Raw genomic sequence first — 27,243 nt, 5'->3', positions numbered from 1 at the left:
AGATATGCAGGACCCCTGCGGGACACCGCATTTAATTAGATGTGACTGGGCGCAGGCTGTGTCCGAGAAGACTTTCATTTCTCTGCCCTTAAGGAAGGATGCTATCCAGGCGGTGGCTTCTGGTGAGAAGTTGCCCGCTGTAGAGAGGTGGTGGCAGAGGGTGTCATGATTGACCAGGACGAATGCCGCCGATTATTCACCTATAGACCTTCAAAGAAGCTTGAGGCATTGAGGAGATACAGAGTCCAACGACTTGGAGATAAATGGCTCTGTATCTAGAGTAATATGTTTCTACGCTGCAGGCAAGCAACCGCCCTTCTGTTTCAGTTTTGAATAAGGTCAAACTAAAAGGCGTTGAACAATTTATTTCTTTATTTAGGTTTTGCTTTATTTACAAGACCAGTTAGTCAGACTCTACTTCCAAGATTAAGAGAAAACACGTTGTCTTCTAAGATTATGGGCCTCATCATGAGTCGGGCGGAGTGGTAAAATGCAGCAGTAACGCTATTACCGCCAGATTTATTGAGCCGCCCAATCTCGAGTTGGCAGAAAGTGGGACTTTTACCTCCTGCTTTTTGCTGCCCGTTTTTCAGCACTATTAGCGCGGCGCTATTAGCGCCAAGAAACCCCCATTGGGTCCAATGGAAGGAGCCAATGGGAATGGGGATTTACCTCCCCACTGCAATTCGGGATCAGGCGCAAATTGTGCCAGACTGAGTTGCAGTAACGCTAATAGCGTTGGGCAGTATCCCGGAACAATTAGCGCTGGGATACCACCCAAGCCATGATGAGGCAATATGTGAATAAATGAGAAATATGGTAGGTTCTCTCCCGTGCCCGTGTTAAAATATAATATGGCTATGGTGGTATCAGCACTGGTGTATGGGTCAGAAATGATGCATGTGAAAGATACAAGGACCTGGGATGCGCTTGAAGATTTTCTGTTTAGGCGTGTATAGAGCCTTGCATCTTTTGGTCCCATAGCCGTGATTATATACAAATTAGTTCTGGTATCCATTAGTGCTAATAGTGAATTGAAAAGTTGTATTGCCATAGTTTAACACCCCCTGACCCCCTGACAAATCATTGTTTGGATATATTTATTAAATACTCTCTTAATAATTCTTCCTCCGCTGGTGGCAAATGTCAGAAAATCTTGGGCTCAATGGAGAAGCCTTTGGTCCTATGCTTTGAAAATCCAGAGTTTGCAAAAAATACATTTTGCCAGGCAGATTGGTGCTATACCAGAGACTGAATTCTTAAGTGTAGCTTAGGATATGGAAGAATTCAGGACCACCTGAATATGGAAGAATTGAGCCTGATAGCTCTTCTGAACTAGTTACATACACTCCTGAATGCCATATGGAGGAAACACTTCATGAGAATTTTTATCTTTTTTCTACATATGAGATTCTTGTTGCTCGAAGAAATATACCTGGCATGCTAGAAGGTGCCGATTATGGGAATATGTTTTTTGTGGAACGCTTAGAACATCTTATATATTGCCCACATTTAAAGCAAGTTATAGAGAAATATAGTCATTTTGTACATGATTTTAAGGGAATTTTGTATTCTGCTTTCGTGGCCTGCATTTTAGCCAGGACCCAGACATTGGCACCTATCCGATATGTGCTGTTTTCATTTCCTGAGAATGAATTGATTGAGATTATTGTACCAAAGATATAGACAATTAGAACATGATGAACATTTTCAAGCCCACCTGATATGGTACATCAATCAAATACATTAGCCTTGTGAAAGACAGAGAGTCGAAACACGTGTTGGCTGTTTCAATGCAAGACATAATATGAGTGAATAAACTCACAAATCCAGAACAATACAAATCTGGAACACTCCTTTCAAGATTTACTTTGCAACTGCATTTTTGTATATAACGTGTGCTCACACCAGACACACATTGTGATTTTCCCACAGAGGTTAAGTGCATAGTGCCAGTGGTACCTTTATACTCTATAAATATTCTATTGCTCCAGGGTTTGCCAGAGACCACTAGCCACGCGGCTGGCCCACTTTTGTAAAATTCTTTCTCAGCGCTACTTCGCACAGAATACCCTGTTTCTATTTAAAACAGTCCCTCCCAAGTACTTTGCGTGTAAAACCACGTTGCTCCTACCTGCACGCTGAAGTATTTTTTGTGCGTTCTTTGTATTCATGGAATTCTGACTGCAAAGTAAGCCTAGGCGCAAAAGAAATGGAGTAGTGCCCGGAACACCCACAACACGCCCAAACGCTAACCAAAACCAGTGAAATATACCAACCTTTGCGCCTACCCCACATCAAGCATCCCGGAAATACTCTGGGCCACCCCCCGCCCCCTTAACCAAGGCAGCACGTCGGCGAGACTGCGTATGAACCCCCTTAAGGCAAAACTGCACATGGATAACATGCGTTCCATTTCTCGTAACTCAAGGCAGCGCCTGGTTAGCCTGCGTACGAACCCCTGAAATTCAAGGCAGCACCCCGCTAATCTGCATACGATCACCCCTAACTCCAAGCGGCACCTCAACTTCATGCCATCACCACTAAATTGCTATGTAAATGTTGCCTTTGTGCGTTTGGTTCCTAAGCGCTTAGTACTTTGGGCCTCCTATCATGTGGCAGTAAGATCTCAAGGGTTGCATGTGACTCTTCCCGATGTGAAGTTATGCGTTGAAATCCATAAATATGGTTGTGTTTCCGCTTGACTGGGCGTACGATTTCTTTGCGTGGCCCCTCACCATGCCCAGGTTATTCCTTATTCTTCCTCATTTTGCCAGGAAAATTGGGAATATGCATGTTCCACCCTAATTAGTCCTTTGCGTAGGCCCGTCCCACACTTTACATGGAGTGTCCTAGAAAGCCCTCGACTACATGCAAAGATGTGACGGACCCACGCAAAGTCCAAGAAATACGCGCAAAGTCCAATCCGTGAATCGGTAAATGGACTTTGCTCAACGTCAATTTTCAGCGGGCAAATAATGATATGAATCAGGCGCTATGTCTTTTTGTAATTTGTTTTTGTGTCTAGGGTTTGAGTTTAAACGAATTCGCAAATTAAATATTTATGACCAACCGCACCACAAACACACAGTTCTATCTTGCAGCGCAATGGGGTGGTTGCCTGACATCCATTGAGTTGCTTTCCATTGCATGGTGTGTGACTTATGCGTGCATCGCTGCCACCGTAATCGCTTCACCCTGGATCTCAGTGTGTGTGTTAGACACAAAGGGCAGAGTCCGTGGCATGTTTGCTGACTCACTGTCTCCTGCCTAGACATCCAGATTGCGAATCAGCTGGGACTGTGGTTGTTGTTGATATGAACAGCCTTAACCACAAACACATTTGGCCCACTGCATAACACACAGCTGCAAGGCCTTTCCTCCACCTTAACTCCATCACTACAAACCTGAACTCGATTCAACCTCTTGTCCTGGGGCTCAGGAACCCATGATTCAAGAAGCCGCAAAACCATCCCTCTCTCTATGATTAAGAGCCTGCGGCTTTGCTAGGCGAATTGGGGGGTGGGGGGGCCGTGGGGGAGCGTAGCCCCAGGTCTTTTGATTGTAGCCCTGGATAGAAGCGCAGGGGCTACAACCAAAAGGCTAGCTAGCCCTGAGTCCCGACAGTAGCGTAGCCCTGGATCTTTTGCACACCTAGCAGCACCTTTGTCAAGAGCTATACAATCAACTCTGCAGTAGTCTGCTTAGATCGTATTCAGGGCCTGTGCAGTGCCCCTCTAAGGAGAACCTATTCCTTTTTTAGACCTGATTTAGAATTCCAGTGCCGTCCCCCCAGTGCCCCCCCCCCCCAAAAAAAAGTCTGCTTACTTTGCTCCTCCCCTCTAGTAATCCTTCCCAGTGAGTGTTCCTCCCAAAATTCTGGCACAGCCAAAACGCAAGGAAGCAGCCTAGCAGCGTCCTACTGTGACCTGCACTTCGCGTGCACTTACACGTCGCGCCGCGTGATTCACGGAAGCATTTGATAATGGCAAAACACCATAAGAAAACGCCCTGTGGAATAGGCACTGACGAATGAAATGCAGTATGGTTCAAATAAGTTGGAAAAGTGTATGTAATACTTCACAATGGAATATTCCGATTGTTGTTATGGGAGCATATTGAAGGCTTTAATTGTATATATTACAATGGACCCTCATTAGCATATACTTTGCATGTCAGAAAACGTGATGGTAAACACGGAAACCTTTCCAGGTGCATTTATGCTCCATGTGTACACATTCTAAAACCATCAGTGCGCGCGCGCTGTGCACACAAAGCATTCTAATATAATACACCGTTTGAAATGCCCGTATTCTGGCTCCGCCCATGGCCTCCAGCATTTCATCGAGCACTTACCATGAGCGCTTAATAGCCAGCACCTCGCCTTTTTTTTAAGAGTGCTTCCTACTGCACCTTTGCCATTTGGCAATGCTGTTCATAACAGGAATTACCAGAAGCCAAAACAATAGTGCTGAATAGGGTGGCTTATAAATTGAGCCAGTGGGATAGATTTCAACATTCTGCGCTCTGTGCCTTAAGAAGTGGTGTCCGTGGTTTCTAGCCGGCTCGTGCTGCCAGCCTGTGTAGTGTGGAAATGAACCGCCAATATGCATGTATTCACTGCCTTTTGATCTTCGAAGTTTAAATAATGTATCAATCTTTATGCGGTTTATGTAATCATCTGAATGATCTTTCTCCCAATCATTGTCGGTTCAGTGCTTAGATGCCTCGGCTGTTGGCGCTATATGAATACACAGAAAGTAGGAATACGTCAATTCACTTCAAAGACTATGGCCTAAGTGATGAGTTTGCCGGTACCCTGCCGGAATGAAGAGCAAACTTACCCTGCCGTCTCCGCCACCCACTGTCCCGGGGTTACCAGGATATTACGGGCGACAGAGACCACGGTAAATTCCCATTCCATGGAGTCCTAGGATTCCATGAGATGGGATTGCCTGAATCACCAGAACCGGTATTACCAGTGCCAGTGATTCAGGCCTTTCTTTGTCGGAAGGGGCCTGATCTACCGACAGGTCAGGTCTGCCGGGAGACCCGTGGCCCCCACCTGCAAACTTGTGTTTTGCCGGTCCGGAACAAATGCTGTTGCCAGAATGACCGCATTGTATCTGATATTTTTGCCAGACCAGCAAAGTCATAATGAGGTCCTATATTTTGGAACGAGCCTCCATAAAAGCTACACATAATACTATACAATTAATTCGTGAATACAAGTACATTCATCAAATGTAATCACTCTTGCATATGCACTTACTATATGAATATTGTACATAACTAATTCTTAAAAAGCTGGAGCACCGGCATTATTGTGAATCCACGATTAAACTAGCACTAGTAGTTCCACTGATAAAATGAAAATTGTATACCCACACTTCTTACATTGACATCTTTTTTATCACGAATTTCTAGTGCGTTTTATAAAAAAAAAGTCTTGCTACACAGATGCAAACACGTACATCAGGAAGTAGCAAAACATATAGGGCCCGATTCATGGAATTGGGTGCAGAAATCACACAAAGGACACTGTGCGAACCTGCGCACAGGAAGAAAAATGTGTGGCACGCGTATTCATGGAATATACAGTGCAGAGTTACTGTATTCGCCGGTCACGCCCCGGAACATGCCGACACGCCCACACGCGAATCATGAACAGCTACTTATGCACGCTCGCCCAGCCGCAAATGCACGCACCCTTCAAACAGTGCATGGGGTCCCCCGTAATAAGGCGTGTGACTCAGGGAGCATGCGCGCGGTTCCCTGTAACTGTATCCAGCACCCAGAAAACATGCATATGAAAAATCGTTACTCAGCTATAACTCAGGATATGTGCATTCGAACCCACATAAAACGTTCCTGCACCCAGCTACACAGCTTACGCGCACCCCTATGTTACATCGGAAGCCCGAGTGAGTGCGTGCACCCCAACATCTGACACACAATCCCACCTGCGTGTTGAAAATCCTACGCGCAAGTGTACTTATGCCAGCCTTAGGATGGCGGATCATATGAAGGACTTGCATGGCCATTTCCCAGTCGAGAGGTTATGCTATAATTTCCATGAAAACGTATCTTACCGCGCAATCGTGGGCATGCGCGGGACTGCCTGCAGGGCGTCCCTTGGAACGCCCATTTCTTTGCAAGTAATTCCCCATTTCTGGTGTTCCGCCCCCTTCCCAGCCCTCTGCGCACCCACACCCATCCTCTGCACGGAGTCTCGCGCAAGACCCTCGACAGCTTGCACAGATGTGCCATGCCAGTGCAAAAACCACACAAGTCCAGGAAATGTACCACGCATTTGATTCCATTAATCAACGAACAGGGATTTCTGCACAATTTCGTGCGCAAGTCTCTTTTTTTGTCTCTTTTTTCTCTGCAGAATATTACATTTATCACCCCCATAATAAGGTAAGTCTGCACCGTAAAAAACGTCTCTCTTTTAAAAATGGAGGCAAGAAATGGCAGAGCATGCAATGTAAAGCCACTTAACAAGATGCAATGCTTTTTCCATTAACAATAGACATATAATCTGCCCTCCCAGGCAACGGTGTTCTATGAAAATATCCTAAAAACGTTCTCCTTGCTAAAACGCTGCTCTCTTTCATCCCCTTAAAGTGGTTCATGAAAGTGTTTTTTTAAATAAAGTTTTCTGACTAGCCGCATGGTTTCCGGCTGTAAAACAAAGCAATGAACCCTAATCATTTGAACATACCGTGTCTTTAATGTAACCACAGACTTTTGCTAATCACCAATGATTAAAATATTCTCTCACCATATCCTGAGTAAGAGTTGCTTTGCTATTTTTCCATACTACAAGCCAGAGAAGGAGGGGATGGCAAGCCATAACACCTACAGGAAAGAGCATCACAATCTCAATGTGTATGCTAAATGACGAAATGGAGCGCGCAATCTGTTGTACGTTCCCAGCCCCTGCAAAGCCCTGAGCAGCGTCTCCATAAGTGGCCAGAGAGATGGACTTGGCCTGCCCTAAACGCTCTGCTCAGGATATCGGAACTGGGACACACATCTATGGATCCTACTATTAGCTCACATCACGCTTGCGGCCTACCTTCCCACATAGGGTTTCCATTAAAGAGTTTGTGTGGATCTCAGGCCCGACTAACCGTAATGACTACATGGCCTCAGTTTTCTCCCATTGCCGAATGCTGGTTCATTTAGAGCCCGCCAAAATGTTGAACTTTTTGGCATCTACGGAAAGTCCCTGGTCCTTCGTGTAATCCGTATAGGCTGGCACTAGTTTTGGAGTCCTTGCGATTAAAATGGCATCGTCTGGGTGCATTAAAACTGGGACCTGGGTCCTCGCTGAGATGTGCCCTGTGATTTTGTTTCCGCCTCCCCTCTTGTGCTGTTTCCTTGGCTATAGCTGCGGACACTTATTCATACACTTCCGCTTTGTCCAGGACTTGTCTCTTCGTCCTCTCAGCATCCTGCTTTGCTGCTGCATCCCCCTTTCCTTAAGCGCTCACCCCAAGGGCCACAAACTGTGACTTTTCCTAGGTCGCTACCTCAGTCTCTTCTTTTGTTGATACGCTGCCCCACTCACCTTCTTCTCCTCTTGGGGAAGATTCCCTTGTCACCCCTTCGCCTCACAAGCCTTCTCCACGCCCTCCCCTCTGTCTTTCCCTTCGTCTGTTCATCCTATATCACCTCTTCTCCTTTCTTCTACTCTGTCTCTTCCCTCCTCCACTCATCCTCTTCTTTCCAGATTTTACAATCAAACTTTGCTCTTCAGGTCTTAGAATCCACGTAACCTCTGCTCTCCAGGTCTGAACAGAGACTGTAGCGGCCAGCCTGATTATGCAGAGCTTGTCTACAACACTTTTAGATAAATGCACCTACCCAACACGGTGGATTTGGCCGCATAGTCCATAAGCAACCTGTCCAATATGGCAGTGAACCACCCCCGGGTCAGGAAGTGCAACAATGATTAATTAAGTTCCCTACCTGCACTTTTGGACACCTGCTGTCTGCACTTACCCTGCCACCTGCTGGCCGCACCTCTTGTTATTGTTTTGATCCCATGTACAGCACTGCCCCCTCCGGTTCCCCCCGCACTTTTCCCCTGCCCTGCACTTGCGCAATCTCAATGTCACTTGGCCTAGTAAGATCGTTATCTCTGTTCCCCCTTCCTTGCCTCGTCGCGCCTTGAAACACTTGTGTATAGGCGCGTTACAAATATCATATCATATCATATCAATGCCAGCAAGTACATCCCTTCTCTCGCATGCGCGTTACAATTCTGTAGTGAACCTTGCATCTCTATCCTCCGGTGTGTCCTGAAGATCCTGCTTGGTTGCAGATTGCTGCCACCACCCGCCTGCTCTCCTTTCTTCTGTTTCATGTCTTCATTGTGCCACTTGTTCACTTGCTTGTCCTGGATCCCCGAACGCCGACCGCCCTCGCCCCGCCTTTTGGCTTCACTCCATTCTACTAAACGTCAAGCAATCCCTTTTTGGTCCCTCTGTTACAGACATTCAACCAGAGATTCCAGCCTTCGCCTGCCTGCCACATTCAACCACTATCTTCAGTAGAGGGTTTCCTTCCCTCTATTGCGCTTTCCGCTAAACGAGATTTATTATCTGCATTCACCCCCTTGTCAGGTGTCTCTCATCTGCCACCAGTGTACAGTCCATATCTCCCTCTCCAGCAGTGTTCCTCCCATGCCACATTACAACTCACCCTCTGCCCTCCTAAACTCCCTTTCACTGTTGCCCTGGGAGCTGGCCCTTATGTGGAACTTGTATTGAATAGATTCTCTCTGATTGGCTGGGGGAGGAGAGTCACATGGCTTATCAAGGCATGCTCAGTGAAACAATACTTTGGTGTCCTAACTGCATGGTGGAAGACTTTAAATAGGTTAGCCAACATTTTGAATCCATTTGCTATGTATGTTTGCTGGTGGTTTAGCTGGTGTTGCTGCTCTCTTTCATGAAAGGGATGCTTTGTAGTTCTAACTCCATGCAGGAAGTCTTTAAATGGGCTAGCCAATATTGTGAATCCATTTGCTCTGTATGTTTGCTGGTGGCTGAGCCGGTGTGCACCCTTTCACCATACACTCACACATGCACACATCATGGGGTTGAGGGGAGCCCTGTTACTTAAAAAAGAAATGGTTTCTTTTTGAAGTCACTCCAAAGTCATAAAGAAATTATTTCCGTTAAGGACGAAACCATAATGGAAATAATTTCTTTATGAAGGCATAGTGACTTCAAAAAGAAACTATTCCGTTTTGAAGTCATAGAGCTCCCGCACCCCATGACATGGAGGCCTTCAGCCTAGAGGCTTCCATCTCATGGGGTGGCGGGAGCCCTTGCAATTCAAAAAGAGTTTATTTTTGTAGTCACTTTGTAGTCACGCTGTAACAGAAAAGATTTCTTTATGAAGGCAGAGTGACTAAAATATATATATTTCTTTTTTTTTATTTAAGGGGGTCCCCCTCCCAAGGCATGTGGTGGCAGGGCCCCTGCACCGCAGGGAGTGTGGGGGCCCCATTATGCCAGTGTATCCAGCATTAACCAGTGATCAGGAGTTACCTCGGGGGAACGAAGAGCTAATACATAGCATTCCGAGAATCTAACTTCCACATATAATGGAAAGCTATAATTGTTTCCATTATGTATGCCCCATTATGCTTTAAATGTTTTACAGATGTATCCTAATGTTTATTTATAGATTGTCCCAAATGCACAAGTTAAATTCACTTAGCTCTTGACAGCTGTTGGTGACAAACTAACCAGGCTCTTCTAGGCTACAAGCAGAAGCTAAAAATATCCCAGCTCCCCTCAATTTCTAACCCTGCCATTGCATGGCAAAAGACAGCCTTATGAGGAAATGTAGGGACACTATCTCTTTAAGAGAGACGGGTCCCACACTTGGGGAGTTGAAACAGAATGGAATAAGGGATGCAATGTTTCCCTTGTCCCCAAACATGAGTACATTTTGTATTCTCAAACCAGATCATATTTTCGACACTACCCTTAAGGTAGCAGTGCTCCGAGGCAGTTAAAAACATGACAAGATGGTTGTGGATACATGCTTAGAAATCAGAGGCGCACCACCATTTTCTGCTGCACACCTCAGCGAGAATGCTCAGACATCAGCGGTACATCCACATTTTCATGGGATACTCGCACAATGAGTTCACTTAACAATCCAACACCTTGTTTGTTTCTCCGGATTGTAGGGCCAAATAGCTCACACAGGGAAACGGTGCTGAATTTAAAAGAGTATGTTTTTATGTTGCTCCCCATTATTTAATACTGCTGTGGAGCATGCGGGCCACCCTCATGGCGTTTGCAAGCAAGTGGAATGCTGTGGATTGCCAGTGGCCAATGCTGCAGCACACCCACATTTCAAGCGAGTGACAACCAAGATGCCGGAACATCCTTTTGAAGGCTTGGCCCAGGCCCAAAGCCCCAAGTCAAAAACAGGTGAATCCATTAAAAATAGCCAATCGCAGGCACTCAGCCCAATCCAAAGGGAGGGAGTTTGGAAGGTGTGTCGAGGGAGAGAGAGGGGGGGGCTGGAGATGAGAGGAGAAAAGTGGAGACAGTAGGTTTAACAATGCAGGAGGGGGAAGAGCAGAATACCAGGAGGAGGCTGAGTTGAGCATCAGGAATTGGTTGATTTGGAACAGCAGGAGGATGTTGGAGCAGAATACCAGGCGGACGTTGAGGTGACTCTCAGGAATTTGTTGGTTTAGAATAGGAGGATATGGGAGCAAAATATCTGGAGGGGGTTGAGATGACCATCAGGAATTGGTTGGTTTGGAACAGCAGGAGGATAGGGGAGCATAATACCAGGAGAAGGTTGAGTTGACCATCAGGCATTGGTTTGGAAATACAGAAGGATAGGAGAGTGGAATACCGGAGGAGGTTGAGTTGACCATCAGGCATTGGTTGGTTTGGAACGGCAGGAGGATAGAGGAGCAGAATACCAGGAGGAGTTTGAGTTGACCATCAGACATTGGTTTGTTTGGAACAGCAGGAGGATAGGGGAGCAGAATACCAGGAGGAAGTTGAGCTGACAATCAGGAGTTGGTTGGTTTGGAACAGCAGGAGGATTGGGGAGCAGAATACCAGGAGGAGGTTAAGCTAACCATCAGGAATTGGTTAGTTTGGAACAGCAGGAGGATAGGGGAGTGGAATACCAGTAGGGGGTTGAGCTGACCATCAGGAATTGGATGGTTTGGAACAGCAAGAGGATAGCAGAGTGGAATACCGGGAGGAGGTTGAGTTGACCATGAGGAATTGGTTGGTTTGCAACAGCAGAGGGGTGGGGGAGTAGAATGCCAGGAGGAGGTTGAGGTGGCCATCAGGAATTGTTTGGTTTGGGGTAGGAGGATAGGTGAGCAGAATACCAGGAGTAGGTTGGGTTGACCATCAGGAATTGGTTGGTTTGGAAGAGCAGGAGGATAGGGGAGCAGAATACCAGGAGGTGGTTGAGTTGCCCATCAGGAATTGGTAGGTTTGGAACAGCGGGAGGTTAGGGGAGCATAATACCAGGAGGAGGTTGAGGTGACCATCAGTAATTGGTTGGTTTGGAACAGCAGGAGGATAGGGGAACAGAATACTAGGACATGGTTGAGTTGACCATCAGGAATTGGTTGGTTTGGACCAGCAGGAGGATAGGGGAGTGGAATACCAGGAGGAAGTTGAGTTGACCATTGACCATCAGGAATTGGTTGGTTTGGAACAGCAGGAGGAGAGGGGAGGATAATACTGGGACGAGGTTAAAGTTGACTGTGAGAAGGCGGTTTTAGTGAAGAGTCAGGTGGAGGTACTGGGGTCTGGTGAGGTGGTAGCTAGCCAGATCAGGAAGGAATGAGAGGGCAGGCTTAGCCAACGGCAATGAGTAGGGTTGAGGACCCAATCTGAAGTGTTAAACCTTCATTTTGATGAGGAGGATGTACTTTTCTAATGGAAATTCAGAAAAGCACATAATGCCTTGCCCCGGCGGGTGAGCACAGTATTCCTAGCCACTTCTCTCGCCCAGAACAGGGTCACAGTTCATGTGTCGCAAGTGTCGACAAAAATGTGAGTTATTTTGCTACCATGTGTCTGTGTGTAATGATAAAGGGGGGAATGGCACAGATGCATGGGTATCAACTTCGCAAATGTATTGGTGGGGCCCACACAGTGACATGAAATCACCAAAATGGGAGAAAGTGCTGGGAGTCTCCTGTGTTACAAGCACCCGGTAATCTGCCCAAGCCAATCAACTTCACAATGCATGCTTTATTCACAGAGGCAAGGCAGTGCTTGAAGCTGCTCGCCAGTGCCTCATCGCTCAGTATCCCATTTGTCGGCCTACCCCTGGATTTCCCCTCCCCTTCCCAGGTCCTTCCCACTACCCGCCCTCTCTTCCTCGTCTCCGTATCAAGTCCCAACACCACACTTTGCAGGCTACATCTTCAGGATCTGGCCTTCTGTCTCTTGCCATAACGCCATCACATTGATGCCCATGACATGGGAACAGAAGAGGGGCTTTGCTCAGAGTTCCTCTTTGTACTTCCATCTTGGTCATTTTTCATATAAAGAGAATCCACTGGTCACGTGCTTCCTGTAGCCTGTGTTTACCCCGGTGTTATCTCACCCTTAACCCCCTGCCACTTATCTGGGGGGCTAATAGCATAATGTCCAACTCTTCAGGCCACAAAATGGCCTGTGTTAAAGGCCCTCGCTTTACCTAGGCCTATTAACTTGGCATCTGGGCCATTGCCCCCTGGGCAGGACCGCAGTATACAGCTTCAATAGAACACGCTCCCCTCACCCACACTCCTTGTGACCCTCTTTTCAGGGCAACTTCCAGACAACATGGCCGAAACTTCAGAATGCCTCTAGCAATACCGCAAAACATGCACTGAATGCCTGACAGGCCTGGAGGAGGTGTCGCGCATGGAACTGGGAAACTTGGCAGCTATGCTTATTTCTACAGCTGAACCCTTCTGAATGGGTGTGTGGTTTGCCTTTTCAATCTCACTGATTGTTTTATTGGCAGAGGTCGCCAACTATGCAGAGAAAACATTGCTCAGGCTTGGCACAGCAGTCTGCTCCTGGACCTGCAAGAAGGGGCGTATGGATTTGCAAAATGTGCACAGAGGACGCTGACTGTAGCTAACAACATGTGGGATGAGCCACACGTGCAGCCTAGACATTTCATGGAAGGGGAGCACTGCAGGGGTCAGCTGGCAGGTACCTGGGGCATGGGCAACATGTCTGGGGCGTCTGAATACACAAGTCCAAGTACATCTTAACATATGAGCGTGCCATCGATCGCCTACAGCCCTCGCCCTACACGACCCCGTCCTCTACCTGTCCCTGAATCTCCCTGAAATTACGACAAACAACACACCAGCAGCACCTGCCTGACATGGACACAATCACCTAGGTTACACTTCCTTTCAAAACGTACAGAGTTGTGAGACTGTAAAATAGAGGTTCACAAACTGCACAGAAGAATAGTAGAGTACCATACTATGATGTGAGCTGAGGGGGCTTGTGCACGAACATTTGGGCTACTGAGTAAGCATTAGTTACTGACTATCGCACACCGTTGCAAGTGCAAAGAGGCTCCGCTGTACCTTCCCAACAGCACTGCCCCCGAAACCACAGATGTGCCCCCTATAATCCTGGCTCTGGCCACCCCCAGATTCAAAGTAAAAGAGCAGGAGGCGTGAGCTTCCGTGCCACAGGGCCTCCTCTCTGGAACTTTCTACCACTGAACATCAGAAATGAAGGCTCTTATCTGTCTTTCAGAAAACTTGTAACAACTTGGTTATTTACCAAATATGACAAATGACTATAGGTATCTCTCTACCTGTGTCTCAACTCATGTTTCCTCGGTGCAAACGCACTGATACCCCTGGGTCTGGGAATTACACAAATGTAGTAAATTAATAAAATAAGAGTACCTCCCAGCGAGGCCCTGCAATACATCAGAGGGAGGTGAACCGCTATGGCAACAGCAAGGAAGGCCTTTGAGCAGGAATGATGAAAGCAGCACGCTGCAATGGGGGTCTTTGTGAAAGGAGACCCTTGGGTTTCTGGGAGGCACGTGCTTTAATTGTCTGCTGCTTTTAAATCGCTAATGTACACTCATCACCAGATTTAGTTGATCCATGACACATCTCTCCATTGCTGCCGCAAGGAAGAGAAACAATGCAACAAGAAGGACGGCATTTGAAAGGGGCACAGCTTGGCTGGTCTTTTTTATGTATAGGGGAACAACCATTTCTTTTGGAACGTGTGAACAGAAATCAGGGGTCAGGTCCTAAAAAAAAAAAAAAAAGTGGGGGGACTCATTAACATACCAATTGAATGTGGCATCACCAGAAATTAGCATATTAGAGTGCCTTCTGAAAAAGTGGGGGGATTTCATCCACCCGCGTGTACCCTCGACTTGAGCCCAAACTGAAATGAGACAAGCACGTCCATGCTCACTGGCCATAATAAAACCGCAGTATACTGAAAAAATGTCAAACATTTATTTACTATGATACATTATTTCTGCATATAGAATTTATCACAAGCAATTACGCACAAACATTTTCCTAAGTGTTGCAGGGGAGCCTAAAAGAACAAGCCAGGTTTGGTCAGACAAAAGTATCATTCACAAAGGCTAAATCATTCAACCATTAACCACTCACACCAATAACAGTCCTTCAGCCACACAATAAAAGTAAATCCAAGAATTGATTCTCCTAAAACAGAGATAATTTTCTACCACCCCTTTGCCATGGTCTAGTTGACCGCTTCCAATCGTCCCGATCTTGCAATGGGGCCCGTCATAGGAGCGGGCCCGTCCCTTCCCAATCCACAATGGCTTGCACGTGTCGTGCTGCAGAACGTATCATGCGAGATCTTTGACTTTCGCAAGCCAGGTCTTGCATACGAAGTTCCTCTTGACGTTTGACGCCGCCAGCGGCTCTCGCCCGTCAGTCTCAGCGCATTCCAATCAACACTCATTTCCCTGCGGATAGTTGTCCGCAAAGATGCGTGACATCGGGATGTCCAGTCCAGTCTGCTCAGAGGCAAGTGGTGCCGCGGTAGGTACCCTAACGGGCCATCTACCTGCAGTGTTCTACAACTTGGCTTTTACAATCTGTTTGTTTTAACTCAAAAGGTGGCAAACAATGCAGAGAAAACATTCCTTGGTTTGGCACGGGACTTTGCTTCTCATTAGGAAAATATGCACGAAGGTTACTACAGGTCACAGACACGGTGTGTGACATCAAACCCACGTGCAGCACAGAGATTACACAACGAGGGCGCAGCAGATGTCAGCAGGCACAGCACGCAGCGTGCTGGCAACCCGGCTGGCGTCCTCCTTGGGCTACTGAAAACTACAGACTCTTGAGGATTGGACATGTCGCTTGCAAATAACTCAACCCACAGGAATCGCACCTTTTTTTTAACTTTTCCCTCGTACTGCGGATTCCAACGTGTGCTCTGCTTGGGACAATCTTGTGACTACTCTAACATCTTGCTGAGTTATGTCATAAGAACTGGCCTGCTTCTGTTTATTTGAATAGCCTGCTTGAGCGTTAGGCCCATTCCCGAGTTTCCCCATTGCTGCATGCACAGCTGTATGTCCAGGTGATGGATGGGGGAAGGGTGACTTTAATTCTGCGCATGTCCACTAAAATGTGCAAATTATGGATGATTTTAAAGAGGAGGAAGCATAAAGCTGCCTGCTGCGAGGGACAATGAATGAAAGTAATGGATGAAAGTAATGGTGGTCGTTGAACATTATTTTTTGTTCACTGTTTCTTTTAGGTTGGGTGGTACAATTGTAAAACATAGTGTTGGGGATGGAATGAAGGAAAGTCAGGTCCCAGGAATCGAGTCTTTGTTTCGGTTTTGTATTGGGTGAGTGGGGTGGGTATGGGTAGAGGGGTGAGCGGAGACAAAGGATAGAAGAGGGGAACATAGACCCACTCCTTTTTTTGTGTACACGTCGACCCCGGCGTCAACCGATACTGCACCTAGCTGCAGTGGCGTTGCCAAGAATCAAATTTAGGAGGAGCACAGAGGGGGCCAAAGACAAAAGTAGGGGGGGCACAGACAAAAATGTGGGGACTGCCTATGAAAGGTAATGTGTGACGTCACAAGCACTCCTGCAGAAAGGCTTTTGTGCACACCAACTACCCACACCCCACTGCACTTCCCCTCCCATCAGAATGCAGGTATGAAACCATTCAGTGACTAATGTCCCATCATTAGCAGTTTCGTGTGCTACATTCTGATGGCAGGGGCTGCAAGTTACTCTGTGGAGGTCGTTGTGCAGAAGCCGGGCAGGAGCAACTGTAAAGTGGCTCGTGCTCATGTTCATACAGATGCCAGAATGCATACCAAGATCACTGCTCGCTTTGACACAAAAGGAGAGTATTTGCCATGTGATATGCAGACATTTGCCTTAGTGAGTGTCACAAATAACACCACAAACACAGAACACGGTCACTGATCGCCTTAGGTAAGGGGGCAAAAAGGGGTGCCCAGGATTTCAGAGGGGGGCATGGGCCCCCCACAACCCGTCCCCTAGCGAAGCAACTGCCTAGCAGTTGGGCTATTCTTGTGGCATTGTACAGTCTTCATCTGGCATTGCAGAAATCATTCTCACTCCACCACCTCACAAAATCAATAGGTGAGATACTCTGTGTTCCCTTGTGCCCCCCTCCCTTCTCGCACACAGGTGTTGCCTGTTTTGCTTGATTCTTCTACCCTGCTCCCCCACCCCCTCCAGCCTTACTCTGAAGGAGTCTGTCCTGATACATTCTGGTTTCACAATCACCGTCTTGTGGCCAATGCTGGATTGGACTTTTATGGACTTCATTCATTCACGGTGCGTCCCCCTTTCTCAGAGCTCATGCTGGACTTCCTTTGCATCTTGTACTCATGGTGACCCCTGAATCATGCTGTTCCCATCTTCATCTTGTATCCTGGCTTGCAACATTATGTGTTACTTCTGACTTCTGCAATTGTATTCGCTCTCCCCTCTTGCTTCTCCACTCTTTTTAACTGCTTACTCTCTCTTCTCTCCTCCTCTCCCTTTTCCTAACTCCACCCCTCCTCCCCTTACTTTCTTCTATGCACTTACTCTATCAGAATTGTCCCTGGACCTAGTATGATAGCAACCTCGTCTGTCTCCTCCGCTTCCCCTTACTTGTCCCCCGCACCCTGCTCCAGCACTATCTGAAATGTCGATAGTTGCTTGTTTTGTTCCTCCCCTCCCTTTCTGCACCCGTCTCCCTCTCCTTTTGTTTTTCTCAGGCTCTACCAGAAATGTCGTCAGGCCTAGTACGGTAGTTAATTTCACATCCTTACTGTTCAAGGCCTGTAAGAACATAATTGTATTTTCCCTTGTTCCCTCCCTTGCCTTGAAGCGCTTTGAAACACATTGTGTATAGATAAATAAAGTATCATATCTATCATTAACCGGCACAGGAAATCCGGGCACAATCATATTATTTGCACTGATTTGTGCGGCATCAAAACCTCCATCTATTCCAGCATGTAGCGATGCCACAGGCTTGTATGGTAGGCACCCTTGTGTGGTGGTCCTCCGTGCCACATGTATGCAATTTACAGTGGAGGGACGTTTCTGTGGAAAGACATTCTGTTGAGTAATTTTACTCTACTTTGAGCCTCGTGATGAGGTTGTTGAAACAACTGGTGTTCTCTTCGTGGCTGCTACTCACCCAGAGAGTGAAGTATGCGCAAACTAACCTGAGTTCCGCTACTTTGATTTTTTTCAGCTATAATTCCACTACTTTTCACAAACCTTTTGCACAATTCTGGAGATGTTCCTTTTACTGTGAAGGGTTGGGGACCTCGTTGTAATTTTTACTGGGTGGGCTCTTTGAATGTAATCACCTCAATGGGGTTCCTGCTCCTCTGTAAGAAAATTTGTCAAACCTTGTTAGGGGCTGCTTTCATGTACCTGTGTGCAAGGGGATAACCAACCCCTGCAGGAGGCGCTAGAGGGACAGCCTGAATAGCGGGCCGCCTTTCTGGCCACCCCCTCCGGGGGCACTCTCACCTTGCCTCCTCCTTGGAAGGAAGGGGCGTCCCCGGGCCCAGCCACATCCGACAGTGCTCCAGAGGGCATATATAGGTGGGGGGACTGCGCAGCCCAGTCTCTGTTTGAAGCCCCCGCCTGAAGTCCCACCTGCCCTCGCCCTGCTTGCAGGATATTAGGACATTTTACGAAGTGGTTCTGGGGTTTTGAGTGCAATTGATAGGTAATCAAAGCACATGCTTGCTTATTATACAGTTTGGTGCACTCATTGAAATTAAGGTTTTGGATTTCCTTTGCTTTTCAGCAGACTTCGAAGGGTGTAAGTTAATAGGTTGTTTTGTTCATGCTCTTGTAAAGGTTGCTAACTTATAGGATATCAGGAGCCCGCAGAAGTAGTTAAGAAATGGTTCTGGGGTGTTTAGTACAAATGATGGTTAATCAAGGATTGGGTTTGCTTATCACAAAGTTTAGCTTCATTGAAATTAAGGTTTTGGATTTCTTTTGCTTTTCAGCGGACTTTGAAGGGTGTAAGTTTAGTGGTTGTTTTGTTCTTGCTTTTGCAAAAGGTTGGTAATTTTCTTTTTTCTCTCACAGGTGGAGTTACGGGGCAGTCCTAGTCGGGGAGGAGAAGGATGCTGCGGTTTCGGCCGTGGGCGGTTTCCCGATGGCCACACTCGAGCCAAATTCAGACGACAGGCACTGAGTCCTTTAGTGACAGTTGAGACTCCTCATCAAAATGTTTCAGTGGTGCCGAAGAATTACTGTTTGACAGTTACAATCCGAGGTGTAGGTCCGCTATTCTGTTAACCGTAAGTGACAAATCAGAGGCATACGTCTGCTACTCTGCAAACTGGAAGTGACAAATGTCTCCGGGAACTAATGACAATGCCCGCCTAAGGGGCCACCATAGAAGTCTAAGGATGTGAATTTACGTAGGGCTGCGATTGCCCCCCTCCCATATTGCTGTATGACTCTAATAAATGTGATCTTGTGTTTCCAAATACACACCAGTTGTCCATATTATTCTTTGTTATGTGTATCTGTTGCATGATGTCTCATACCCCCAGAAAAGGGGTGGCCAATGGGGGATGGCCCTGCTATGTGTTTGTGTGTGCATGAAGAGGACTGCAGAGAGAGTATGCCATCCACATTTTAGGAAACATGCTGTACACGTGGTGGAGCATTCTGCACCGATGCTGTTTGTTCTTCCTCATAAAAGCCTTGGCAGAACTTTCATTGACAAAATAAATTTCTTATTTCATGTGCCTATGCCCTTTGAGTATTCACGTTTGCCCCTTTGCCTCTTTTCATGACTCCAGGGTGTTTACATTTTTGATGACATAAACGCAACTGATCCGGAACCACTTTGGGACGTTAGCAGCATTTCCAGGAGCCCGTTCCAAGGAATTGGGTCAGATTTGACAAGCGTTGGAGACTACGCAAAAAAGTCAAGACGTTCCCTTCTTCCATGAAGTTATTTTGGGGGGGGGGAATTAGAGGTCACTGTACCACTAATATTCTTCATAATTATAGTTTCATAAAATAGAGACGTTTGGATCTGCCAGAGAACAATTTAAAATGTTATATCGGGCGATTACCACGAAACAGCTATTCAAATGGCCACCTCTTCTGCATTTTTTCCCGAATGTCTTGAATTTTCAGGAGGAAACCCTCTCACTGCCCTCATAGCGGCCCATCTAAAGGAAATGTGCATTGATCTGAAGAGAACCAAACGAAAAACAATCTGAGACACCCATCTTCGGCTCATCCCACACCCCTGACAGTAAACCCCGCAAATGTTTCACATTTGAATTTCCTTGCTCCCCCAGCCAGGTGCATAGTCTGCTACAGGGCAGAGGGTGTCATTGCAAGTTTGGTGGTAACTCAGCAGTAAATATGATGAATTACCTCCAGGTGTGCCTACTATTGAAACCACTTGGTCCATAGGTGTGCCACAGGATTAGATGACAGGGCAGTGGTAATCTCCCATTTTTGGTTCCCATAGGACTCCATGGGTTTTTTTGCAGAATTATCATGAGCAGTAATTCTGCCGCTGTAATTCTGCCGAATTTTTTACCTTCAAGTGGGGGATTTACCTCTGGCATTATGCTGGAGATAAATCCTCCTCTCGCCTCCAGCATGATGCTAGAGGTGAATCCTCCACTTTAAGAGGAAAGTTGAAATTTGGCGGTGCAGTAAAAATGCCTGTAATCCCGTTACCACCAAAAAAAGTGTCAGTAATGCAATTGCCCCCACTTTTTTTAACTGCACTGCCAAACTTGTAATGAAGGCCATTGTGTCACTACTTTGTCACACATTCGCCTCTGAATATCATCCCTCCACCTATCCCAGCATGCCATCAATTGGCGTACACATACACCAACATCTTGTGAAATCAGGCACAATTGTCCTGCAGACCCTCTCCCCGCACACACCCCTCCGCATCCCCTGAAGTCCACGGGTGCATTACCTGCGCTATTGCTCCAACCGGTTTCTGACACACTTGCGGCATACACTGAAGCAACTGGCCATTCAATCTATGGCAGACTGCCAAATTCCTTCAGAAAATGAAAGATTGTCGAGCAATCATAAACAGCGTCATCCTTACGCTCGGGGGCATCTCAGGACTCAGAGAATGGGAAAACCCCCAGAAACCCCCACCTAGTCATTTGTTTCTTTTTTTTCCACACACCTGGCAGCCTTGTGTGTTGAGCGCTGAGTCCTCATTCCTCCTTTCCCATTTATTTGCCGATTTTACACTGCTATATGCTGCGCTCTCCTGCCAGGCATTCTCACCTCAGGTTGGGGCCACAATTAAATAAAATGAGGTAGGGTGCAGCTGCAGAAGCTGGGAGCAGAATTATGCAAGAGTGGTCCCTGAGTATCGCCAAACGCAGCTGTTCATCTCTGTTGGAATCTGGAAGTATGCAATGTTCTAATGTTTTGTTCTCTCTTGCCCCCCCCTCCTTCCTCCTTTAAAAGTCAGCCATGCTTTATTTGCCCAACATGTTTCTAACTTCCAGTCTTTCATCAGGTGCCCTTATGAGGCACTGGTCTTTGATTCAAATATGTGAAAGCACTACACCTTTTGATGGGTAGGTAGACTCCCTTGCAGAAGGGTCTCTGAAAGATAGAAATATAGATGACAGATAAGTTGCATTCCCTAGGTTAAGCAATCAAAGCTGAATTCCACACATTACCAAAATTGTGTGATGACAATTATTTGGTGTAACTAATGCTGGAACAAAGTCTTAGTACTCCCTGACCTAGCTGAAACCCTGCTACTCCGTCATCCTGCAATGCTGCCCTGTGGTAGACACTTAATCATCGATTCCTTCGACTCCTGGCTTTATGAATCATTAATTCCGCTCACCCCCTCGCGCTCCACAACCTCACGCAAAGGATTGTCCCTCAAATGGGTCACACCCCACCTGAGGACTGTCAAAAAACAAAATAACTCCCTTGAACGCAAATGACGAGCATCTAAAACCTATCTCAGCAGATCCATATTCGCCCTCTACCACCGTAATTACAAATCCGAGATCCGAAAGGCTAAAAAAGCCTATTACAATAAATGATTTCTGAACTGTGGCAGCAGCAGCAAAGAACTCCACAAGATCATCTCTGAATTCGTAAAACCTACTTGCACTTCTGCCCAACCCACTCCCACACAATCACTCTGCGACTCCCTCTCGCTACATTTCTACAACACTGCACTTGACTCGGTTGCAACCCTTAACACAAAAGTGTCCTCGCTTACCCCGCTCCCTACACTGACCCTTCCCGATCCCATTGCCCCGATGCCCACTTTACCTACCTTTAACTCCTTCAAACCCATCTCCAGGGAAGAGTTCCTTGACCTACTATCAGCCAGCAGGCCCTCTGTGTCACCCCACAATCCATGCCCTGCCTCTCTTTTGAAAGAGATATTCTCCTCTACCTGCGCAGGAGAACATCAAAGAGCCATACTAAACGACTCTGTCTCCTCTGGCATCTTCCCTGAGGCCTTTAAAATAGCGCATGTCAAGCCACTTCTAAAAAAGGCATCCCTTGACCCTCTTGACCCTAAGAATTACAGGCCAATCTCCATCACCAGATTTCTCGCAAAACTCATCGACTGGACTGCATACTCACAACGCAACTGCTTTGTAGAATCCAACAAACTCCTTGACCCTGCACAATCAGGCTTCAGACCACGACATGGAACAGAAACCACTCTGAATTCGATCTGGGATTATCACAAGGTCAAGACAGACTCTGAGGGCTGAGCAGCACCGATTCTCCTTGATCTCTCTGCAGCCTTGTACACGGTTAAACATTCAATCCTCCTTGACCACCTCCACTCCATAGGAATCCGTAACACATCACTCAAATGGATTACCTCTTTCCTCAGCAACAGGTAAAACAAATCACCTTCCTCTCCCCTTTTTTTTCAACTGCTCGCCCACTGAAAACTGCAGTACCACAAGGTGCATGCCTCTCTGCTTTCCGTTTCAACCTCTATCAGACCATTCTACCAGCAACCATCCACATGTGCAACCTCTCCTGTTACAACTACGCCGACGATACCCAAATTATCCTAAGAAACACCAACCCATGTCCCGACCTTGAGGCCTGTCTCTGTGATATTGACCGATGGATGACAAGTAACCACCTCCTTCTGAACCCCGACAAAACTGAAATCATGGTGTGCTGCAATTCTGCCCTCCTGCCACATCTGCTCCCATGGCCCCCCCTCCATCAGCCCACCACCCCATCCCTCCGATATAGTCAAAAACCAAGGCTGCACGATGGACTCTGGCCTAACCATCTCCCACCAAATCAATAATGTTTCAAAATGCTGTCACTACCACCTCAAACTGCTTAGATGAATTTTCCTTACCTCTCCTACCCCAACAGACTTGCTGCTGTTATGTCTATTGTTATGTCAAGACTGGACTATCCCAACTCCCTATATCTGGGAGCACCGGCATACCAACTCAATAAACTCCAAAGAGCCCAATACGCTGATGCCAAACCCCCCCTAGCCCTGGGACACAGAGACCACGTCTCACCCACTCTCTGAACCCTGCACTGGCTCCCGGTTGGACGAAGGGCAACCTTCAAGACCCTATGCATTACCCACAAAGCAGTGCACAAAACCGGCCCAACGTACATACAAGAGAAACTAAAACCCTACTTCCCATCACGCACCCTAAGATCAAGCACTGCCCTCTTTCTACTGATTCCAACCTCTAACTCTGTAAGGATCGGAGGATCTGCCTTCTCAACCATAGCCCCAACTCTGTGGAACTCACTCCTCCTTCATATTCAACACACCCAAGACTACATGACCATCCACAAAGCTCTAAAAACTTGACTCTTTCCATAAAACTGACCCTGACCATCTATTGCAACCGAGACTTGCAACCCAACGACAAATGCTCAATGAGACCCCGAACAATGATGCCTCCAAATGCGCATATTAGGTCACTAACAAGTTCACTCTGAGCGCAGCAATCACAACCAAGCAGTTGAAATCTGGAATAGCGATGTCGTTAGATCAAAACTCCACCTGACACTCACCTCTCCCATCACTATGCTTACTTCTCTACACCAACACACAATTAGAGCGCAGCTTCCTCCCTTTGATCAATTTGGCCTAGCTGCTCACATATTAACAATACTCCATCAACACCTCAACAGTCTGATAAAACACAGCTATACTCATGAAAGTTGGACTAGCTACACACACATACGCGTTCTACACAGGCCTAATGCAGCCAAAACCCAGTCTTGGTGAACTCCCTCCAGACTGCACACATTCAAATGATATAAAAAACCACCACACCCATTACTAGGATGCAACTACCATCCGGCAATCGCATCAACTGCACACATAATCGGTGCACCCAAGCACCCTATGACACCCTACTCTCTCAACTGACTTGGACTACGGTCCCCGAGGACGTTCAACCTACCAGCTCTTTGAGGTCATACCGATGATATATAGAGTGCCATATAAATGCCAAATAACATTACATATTACAAGACACTGAGAGCACAATTGTGGGGGAATACATTTTCTTGTATACGGTACATTTACTAGACTAAGCCCTATCTGTGGTTATCAGTCTCCAAAAATATGCAGGTCCCTTCCTTGGACGCTTAAGGGGCTCTGCAAGATCTTGTCAGTGTCCCTCTGAGAGCTATCTATTCAGTGTCACTCCAAGAGACAGCAATTAAGTGTCGCTCTGAGAGCTAGCTGTTCCTTGTCAGTCGGAGTGACAGCTCTTCAGTGTTACTCCGAGCAACAGTTGTTAAGTGTCACTCCGATCAACAGCTGCTCGGTGTCACCCCGAGAGCTGGATGTTCTGTGTCACTCTGAATCACTCTGAGAGCCAGCTGGTCAGTATCACTCTGAGAGCCAGCTGTTTAGTGTCACTCAGAGAGCTAGAAGATCAGTGTCAATCTAAGAGCTAGCTGTTCAGTGTCACCCCGAGAGCTAGTTGATCAGTGTGACTCTAAGAGCTAACTGTTCAGTGTCACTCTGAGGGCAAGCTGTTCTGAGTCACTCTGAGAGCTAGCTTATCAGTGTCACTCTGAGAGCTAGCGGATCCGTGTAACTCTGAGAGCTAGCTGATCAGTGTCTCTCTGAGAGCTAGCGGATCCGTGTAACTCTGAGAGCTAGCTGATCCATGTAACTCTGAGAGCTAGCTGATCAGTGTCTCTCCGAGTGCTAGCTGATCAGTATCTCTCTGATGAGAGCTAGCTGATCTGTGTCACTCTGAGCGATAGCGACACACTCCTGCTGCCACTGAAGACTGCACCTTTCGTTTAGAGCCCTGACAATGACTGCTGCATACATCTGGAAGTGACATAGTGTGGAGGAATGGCTGATAGGGGGCAGCATACCCCCCAAAACCCAAACAATGCCACTATACTTGGTAAAAAAAATCACAGAGAGGTGAGTGAGGTGGAAAATTATGGCTGTAAGTTTTATTACCCATAAAACAGTCATGGCATAACAAACCAAACACATAATGATAAATGATATGCTTTTGGGCACCATGGGATCCGGAGCGCGGGCACCATGGGATCAGGAGCGCGGGCATCATGGGATCAGGAGCGTGGCGGCCCGGCTCCAGCATGAGGACAACTCAGGTCGGATCTATGCCGCCGCCATATGTCCCACTTTTGACATTTGCCCAGCGTCGTGCTTCTCCTTTTCATCTCCTGTTTGAGACCCAATGTATTTCCATAAGCCCAAAAAGGCTGGAGGGCTGCCCAAGCGTATTGGTACCTTTTTCTTGTGGCTTGGGCAAAGACACCCTCTAATTTAAATTGTACTATGGGAAGATGGAGGAACTGCCCCAAGTGTAGTTTGACAATTTTCTGGTGGCTTGGGCAAGGACCCCCTTTAATTTAATTTTTGAGGGGCAAATCTGTCACCCCCACCCCCATCTCTGCTGGTATCCCAAGCAACTCTCTTAACAGTGCCATTTTCTGGCTGCTTGGGAGGAAGGACCAACTTTTGCCGCTATTTTATAAACCCTCCAACTTTTCCCCTGGTTACCAAGCGTCTTTTATTTGTAGAAGGCCATTTTCTGGCCGCCTGGTAAGGGGAGAGGGTAGCTCACCCTGCTGACCACCGCCACTTGTTTTAATCAACCCATTGCGCCCCTTTTAGTTCCCTTAATCCAAGCGTTGTATTTTCCAGCCATTTTCTGGCAACTTGGGCGGGAAGGGTGTTTAATTTTGGAGATTCCTTCCTGTTGTGGTGCTGGCAGTGTAGGTGCAAAGAGAGAGGAGGATTGCAGGAGCCCCTGCTCTTATGGAGAATGCTTTGCCTGAGGGCATGCAGGCACCTTGGGTGCACATTCTGCATCTCAGGTGCTATGTCCTGTCCTTCTGGAAGCCCTCCAATTGCCTTTGTCTCCCTGGCCCTGTGATCCTACCTAGTGAAGGGTAGGTGCTACTTTTGCATCCCCTCACTAAACAAAAGTGGCGCCCATGAGGCTGGGGCCCCTTTTATTTGCCTTGTGTTCGCTTATGGCCATGTGCGTGTCAGTAAATACCTGGTGTAGGTCCCCTCCCACCCCCGACCTGTTGCTGTCGCCAGGCAGGAGGGAGTCCCTTCCTTCCTGCATGTCACCTCCAGGCTTATGTGCCAAGGCCATCTACCTCCAGGGGGAAGGGGCTTGCCCTTGCGAGTCCCATGGTAAGTGCATTTAACCCTGGCTAGTACCAGACTTGGCCCACCTCATGGCATCGCCAGGCGCAACCGTCCACGCATGCCTCCTCGCCCCCACCACGCATGCAATCATTTGGGAATAATACTTAAATTACAATTATGAACAGAAAGATGAGGAAAGCGTCTTAGTTTTCAGGGGTAAAAAGTTGAACAAAGGTTAAAATGATGACACCGCTCATTACTGACATGTGCCATATTTGGGCGCCTCGCGTGGGGTCGTGCATGTATGTGTTAGACCGCTTGCCAGTCTCAGTGGGCGCACACTTGTACATTAAGCCCCCGAAACTTCCAGTATACAAAGGGGCCGCCTCTGCAAGCGCGCGCGCGCGGGCGTTACCTGTGGAAGTAGTGCCCGCAGAAGGTGAGCAGCAGCAGCAGGCAGCCGGCGGAGCCAGGCTTCGGGCTGTAGAGAACCAGCAGGAAGGGCACCAGGAAGGAGGGTAGCTCCTGCAGGAACCAACCAAACTTGGCGGGTACCATGAAGTAGGTTTGCCCCTTCCGCGCGTCCACGTGCTTGCCATACGTGGCCGGGTTGCCCTTCTGCTGGCCAAGCAGCATGACGCCCAGTAGGCAGAGCGCCGAACTCATGTACAGCTCCAAGTCCCGGGTGCACTGCATCCTGCGCGCCGGTTGCCAGACTTCCCAGCACTACTGCTGCGGGCCGATGCGAGGCGGGTGGAAGGCGGAGAGGCGCTCTACTGCTCCCAAGGCCGTCGCTCATTCAATATATGGACTTCCCCCCCGCCACCCTCCCATTTACACACCCTGGCAGAGAGGGAGGGACGGGCGGGGCCCGGTCCCTCCCTCACCGTGACTAACCCAATCCATTAAGCACAGAAGCTCCGCTCCCTGAGCGTGCACTCGGATAATACCGTACCACAGAAATTGACAGATACGAAGAAAAGGCCAGTCCATTCCTGTTGCTTCTTGGACACGGGTTATGACGTGTATTACAC

General features: G+C 47.5%; 1 protein-coding gene across 1 annotated transcript in view; it reads right to left on the bottom strand.

Annotated features, from left to right (window-relative positions):
• The window catches only part of SRD5A2 (steroid 5 alpha-reductase 2), a 273,920-nt gene extending 246,907 nt beyond the window's left edge, over positions 1–27,013 (bottom strand). Inside the window, exon 1 of the mRNA XM_069607895.1 lies at positions 26,625–27,013. Coding sequence (XP_069463996.1) covers positions 26,625–26,905 — 281 coding nt within the window. The 5' untranslated portion in view covers positions 26,906–27,013. The remainder of the gene's footprint in view (positions 1–26,624) is intronic.
• Positions 27,014–27,243: the final 230 nt, after the last annotated feature.

The sequence above is a fragment of the Ambystoma mexicanum genome, chromosome 4q, assembly GCF_040938575.1.
Source record: "Ambystoma mexicanum isolate Mex_15411 chromosome 4q, UKY_AmexF1_1, whole genome shotgun sequence".
Taxonomy (NCBI): Eukaryota; Metazoa; Chordata; class Amphibia; order Caudata; family Ambystomatidae; genus Ambystoma; species Ambystoma mexicanum.
This window is presented reverse-complemented; position numbering and strand designations above follow the sequence as displayed.